Raw genomic sequence first — 5,789 nt, 5'->3', positions numbered from 1 at the left:
CACACACAAAGACACACACACATTCACCCAATGTGCACCATAGCTCTGACCTTGTGAGGTGTGTATCTTCTTGCTTATCTCTCTATTTCCTTTGGTGGCCCATGAACTTTGTGACAGCAAACTAATGGAGTTTGTTAATAAGTTTGACCTGGTTCTTTTTTAAGGTGGATTTAATCAATTCAGTTTCTAAGTTTATAGTTGTTGAGTAAAGGACTTCCAAAGTAACACAGAGTGTAATAAGAATATAACATACAATATAATAACTGATATAACATGCATCTCAGCTTAGCTATTGGCACTTTCAGCTGGACATTCAGCTTGAAAAACAAGCCAATGGCATGCTAATTGGCACGTTGATAGTTTTTAACTCACAAAATCCTTGTTTAAAACGAACAAAAAACAGAATCTAGGAAAGTAGACTGAACATGAACACAAAATAATTTTTTTTTTATAGTCTTCAGAACTTGCTTCTTTATTTCTATTTTTTTCATCTGTTGCTCCGCTCATGATCTTCATGCTCTCGCTATATTTTTCCTCTCTCTCCATTTACACTGATTGGCTGTTACTGCTGCTCTTGTTAAGCAGGCAAAGTAAAATGCTATCAGACTGTCCACACTGGAAACACACAGAGTCGCTGATCATTTTGAAAAGCTAATTTTACAGCTGTTTGTAAAAGTTTCTGTGTGGTACCTGTGTTGTAACTATCGTCATATAATGATGGAGGACGCGACAGCTCTCTAAAAGTGAAGCCAAAATATCATGAAGGCCCTCTGGTGGCTAAATGCAGTATGCGTCATAAATCCCAATCAGAGGGGACATGGGCCATACTAAAAAATCAAATCAAATATATTTTTTTCCCATTATGGTTTTTGGGTTTCTGATCAGATTGGTTTTAATTAGTTATCTGAAGCTATAAAAAGGGGGTTTTACATAGATATACATAAAATCTATGGGGTTTTACGCCATGACTGAGGTAGCTGGCGGTATGGGTGGAACCTTGATACCACGACACCAACCCCGATCACTACTGCACAAACCTTGGCTCCGAATAGTGAAAGATGGCAGCGGGCGTATCTGGAATATTTTGGCTTAATTTTATATGGTTATATTAACCTAGGTTACATTAGCATGCTGACGTTAGCATTTATCTCATAGCACAGCTGTGCCTAAGTAGGCTACAGCCTCACATAGCTGCTAGCATGGCTATATCTTTGTATTATCTTTTGTTTTCATTGTATATCTTTCTTTAATGTGTCTGTATTTGTGTCCCTCTTGTTAGGCTTTTGGGTGGGTCTCCTTATTTGTGTTTTCTTTGAGACGGGTTTCTTCCTCATTGTAATCTTCAAACTCAACTGGAAGAAAGTCACACACAAGGTAGGTTTCATTCTTCAAATCATACATGGTATTTAAACCTTTCCCACAAGTATTGAGGGCAGTAATGTAATATTATTTTGTTGTAATGGAACTCCATCAGGAGGCATTTCCCCCATTCCAGTTGAATTTTGGCAGCATTTTACATTTTTATTTTGTTTCAGTTTTTCCAGCAACATTCATATTATTCACAAAGTCTATTTATGTGTTGTTATGGGTCTTTAGTGTCAAAGAAAAGTGGAGGTTATAGTATATTTGCCTTTGGATTGTGAGTAAATTTGTGGGTGATTGAAATGTCATCCAGGTTTTTTACCAGTTTTTTAATTTATTTCTATGTGTCTCATGAACCACAATCGAATATGTTTTCAGGCTCAACTGCGAGCTGGAAAGAAAGTGGTGATGATACCAAACCGTCCTATTAGTACAGTGCTGACTGAAGCGATGGTTCCTGACATCTCTGACTGCCCTAATACAGTAAGTGCACACTGTATGTGCAATAGTTACTGTATAGTTAAGCAAGATGTCCTCACTTCTTTGTGTGTGTTAGTTTTATCCTTATTTTTACTACATGTTTGCACCCTAAAGGCCCAGTTGGACGGTGAAGACGCCTCTAAAGCAGATGGCTACAGTCCAGTCAACACCCAGGATCAGGAGCTGAAAGCGGGTCATGAGGCCGAGGGCAACAACACAAACACAGGAGGGACTGAGGGAGATGCTGAGCAGAGCAAAAATGCTTCAAACACCAAACCTCAATTGCTGCTTTCTGTCACTCAGCTCATCTTGCGTCGGGGACTCATCTTCTTGATTTTTGTTCTCATTTTGGTCATAGGTGTCGCTTTCCACATTGCTTTCCCTTCACCGGAGCCTTCTGCCCAGCGCTGGGCCAACTTAACCCTGCACTGGGCCAATGACTCCACTCCTACACCACTGGTTCCACTCGACCTGACCCTACACCTCTGAGCTATCTCTGACCTCTGAATGTAGACATCCTGGGGCTGAACGCAGTTCTCACAGTTTAGATCTTCTAGAGAGAAAAGTGTTGAATTCCTGTCTTAAGTTTTGCACTCTAATAATAGACTTTGTAAAACTACAGTCTGAAATGGGCTACCAGCTTTGTCTTGTTTGGGAAAAATATGTTTCAGTGCTGCACTGCTGAGCAAAGCCACAGAAAGCTGGAAGCAATATCAAATGAGACTGGCAGGATGAACAAAGGTCTTGTTTCAAAGATCATGTTTTAACCTCCTCAGCCTGAGATCCTCAACTGGAACTAGAAGACACATTACAAATCCCTCACAAGAGACCACGTGGGCATTAAGGAACAGATGTTTTTCCACTGATAGCTTTTGATTTTTCCACCTTCTCTTGTCTTGATTTTCACATTGCACTATGACATTTATTTTCTTTATTACTGACCCCAAATGATTTTTCTTGTGTTTTAACTGTGTAAGATTCATTGTAAATATCTGATGTAAAATATACATGTATACATGTAAATATGTAATACACGTATAACTATATGAGCAGTATATAGTATTACTGTATTGTCTTCCTGTATCACTGTAACTCTGCCCTATGGTATTCTTCAGGACAGAGGTGATTGATAAATAATTAGTTATTATTTTTTATTGTATAAATCTGACCAATATTATAATGTTCTGCCGTATGACAGCACTCTAATCAATAAAAATGACGTTTAAAGTGTATAACAATAAAACTAATCACAGGGAAGCTCATGCATGTTCAGCTCCAAATGCCAAAAATATATTACCATAGTCTGTAGTCTGAAGGAAACGAATCCAAACTATGTCCCCAAAGAGTCAAAAACCATTTCCTGAGGTCATCTAACAGCTGCCATAAAGACCTGATCCTGCTTTAATCATATCAAAGACTTCCACTTTACCAGACACACATTGTCAAAAATGACACTACACAAACAGAGGCACCAAACCCAGGTTTAAATTTCATCATGCTCATTTAAAGTGTAACTAAATATGGCCGTGTGGCTATGGAGTCTTTGATGTGGGAGGTAACACCGACTAGAGTCCCTTAGAGCTTTGACAGTCACTTGAACACATACAAGGTCTGTTGCAGAACTTTCTGTGCGGTATATGTGTTACATTAGCTAAGCTAGCATCTCAAAGAGACTAACACATCGGTGTCTGTGGGGGACAATCAGGCTACTGAAACTGGTCTTGTTTAATAGCTAATTTATTATAAAACATTGATTTAGCCACTGTTGTTTATGGACATACATAGCTTCCGCCCTTCAATATGGCACTTGATGTTAAAACGTCAATGCCAGACCTCAGTAAATAATGTCATAACTGATGTCATACTCTGTACTTTAGTGATTGGTAAAAGGCAATCAGTGGAAATATTGATTTTTTTTGTCATTCAGGAGAAGAGGCAATCACTGCTTTCTGTCAAATAACATATACTATCCACAGTGATATATAATATATCATATTTGACCCAAAATTGCCACAAGACGCTTTTTTGCAAAAGATCAGTGCTGTATAATTAAATTTGGGCGTGTGAAGAAGCCATTTCTTGACTGCGTTTCACTATAATAATATGTAATATTATTAACTACATACATAATTTAACTGAATTCCAGGTGTGTTATTATATTGCATGGTGACAAAAACAAGAAGTTAATATGAGATTGCTTAAGATACTGTATCACAAGTTCTAGTCTACCAATACTGACAGCAAATCTTTACACAGTCACTTGTTAATGATGCCACAGCATGTTACTGATTGCAGACTCTGGAGGTGAGCGGGCCAAGATTATAGTCTCTGTGAGGAGCCTGTTGCAATGTCTCTGCTGATGAGCAAGACTGAAGCTCAGACAACAACGTAACCATGTATGAATCAAGCCTGATTTACATGTTGAATAACGATAAATTAATATGCAAGTTTTTATGTGACTGTTGCAAACATCAATCTGTTGCAAGCCAGTGCTGATCAGTTTGGAGAGTGCAGTGGCTTGTGAGAGCAATGGCCAGAGTGGCAAGAAAAAAATCCCTTCAGGGGAGCCTGACTGTGGCATAAATTCAGACAGGACTAGACTAAATATTTCGAGTATTTACCAAAAATGTTATTTGAGGCTAATCGAAATACAGTGTACCTGCTGTCCATTACCTACTTAACACCAACATTGATATGGTCTTATACAAAGCAGCCCATTATTATTTTTATATTAGTATGAAAGTGAACAAATGTAGTTCAACATTTTGGGAAATACGGTTATTCGCTCTCTGACGTACAGTTAGATGAGAAGCAGTCTCAGGTCTGTATTGTAAATATGAAGGTGTGGATGAGGTTTTCTGCCAGAAAGGCTTTCTAACATATGGTTAACGCTGAGAATGGGTGTATTTTAAACCACTGTATCTTCCCAACCAAGTAGTTTTGTTGCCTAACCCTAACCAAACTGCGACTGCTAACTAAAGATAATAAATAATGTCTACCAGTAGGGATTAATCAAATGAAACATAACTTGTTAATTTGGGAGCTCCTGAAGTGCCAGAAAATGTTTCCCCCCGGTTTCTGTCTTTGTGCTAAACTATACTAACTGGCTAGACATGAGTGGTATCAATCTTCTCATTTAACTCTTCCAGAAGGCAAGCATTTCTCGAAATGTTGAGACATCTTTTTCATAGATCTGTAGAGGAACAACATAGATAGGCTACAGAGTACGTATTTCAGAAAAAATCCTACATGGTTAATTGTTTGCTGTTAACTAGAGTGAATAATTTATGAACAGGATATAACCGTGTAGCCTGAGCTAGTTATCTGCTCCTGCACAGTGTGAACAGGTGGTTGATTTGCTCAGTTTGACATGTCTTCATCCAGCCAGCATGTTGCAGTGTGAGTGTACAGACCTTTCATTATCGTCAAATTTGGCAACGCAGATCAAAGGACAGAAAAATAAACCACAGAAAAAGAACCTCTTTTCTGTCTTTGATGATGAAAGCATGCATCCACAGATGCGCTGTAGCCTAAATATAGCCTTTAATCATGCTATTTCTAATTGTAGCATCCATTCAGACTATATAATTCATAATGAGAACACATATTTCGTCAGTATTTTGATTGGAGCCCATCTTACTATATAAATGAGACATGCCTGTACAGTATTTTTTCAGTTATCATTTTCATTGGCTGCCTCAATTAAGTTATATTTCTTATTGGATTTTTCCAAAACATGACTAATGTAGCAACTCCAAAAGTGACTGGGATTGATCTATTAAATAGATGAAAGCAACAAAGAGCTAGGAGAATGACACTAAATGCTTTTATAACAGAACTCCTCTCTGAAGATAATTGTGACGTTGAAGACAATCCCTTAAGTGTGCAGTAATGACAGGAAATTTACCGAGGCGGTCTACAAGAAGGGCCAAAGCCGACTCTTTTTC

General features: G+C 38.1%; 1 protein-coding gene across 1 annotated transcript in view; it reads left to right on the top strand.

Annotated features, from left to right (window-relative positions):
• Positions 1 to 5,789, top strand: part of slc47a1 (solute carrier family 47 member 1) — a gene marked incomplete at its 3' end in the record, with an annotated part of 14,433 nt that extends 8,644 nt beyond the window's left edge. Inside the window, 3 exon segments of the mRNA XM_035667189.1 lie at positions 1,280 to 1,374; positions 1,741 to 1,845; positions 1,957 to 5,789. Of these exon segments, the coding sequence (XP_035523082.1) occupies positions 1,280 to 1,374; positions 1,741 to 1,845; positions 1,957 to 2,331 (575 nt within the window).

The sequence above is a fragment of the Morone saxatilis genome, unplaced genomic scaffold, assembly GCF_004916995.1.
Source record: "Morone saxatilis isolate NCDOM2014 unplaced genomic scaffold, NCSU_SB_2.0 Contig20, whole genome shotgun sequence".
Taxonomy (NCBI): domain Eukaryota; kingdom Metazoa; phylum Chordata; class Actinopteri; family Moronidae; genus Morone; species Morone saxatilis.
Note: the sequence above shows the minus strand (reverse complement) of the source record. Positions and strands in the feature narration are given on the sequence as shown.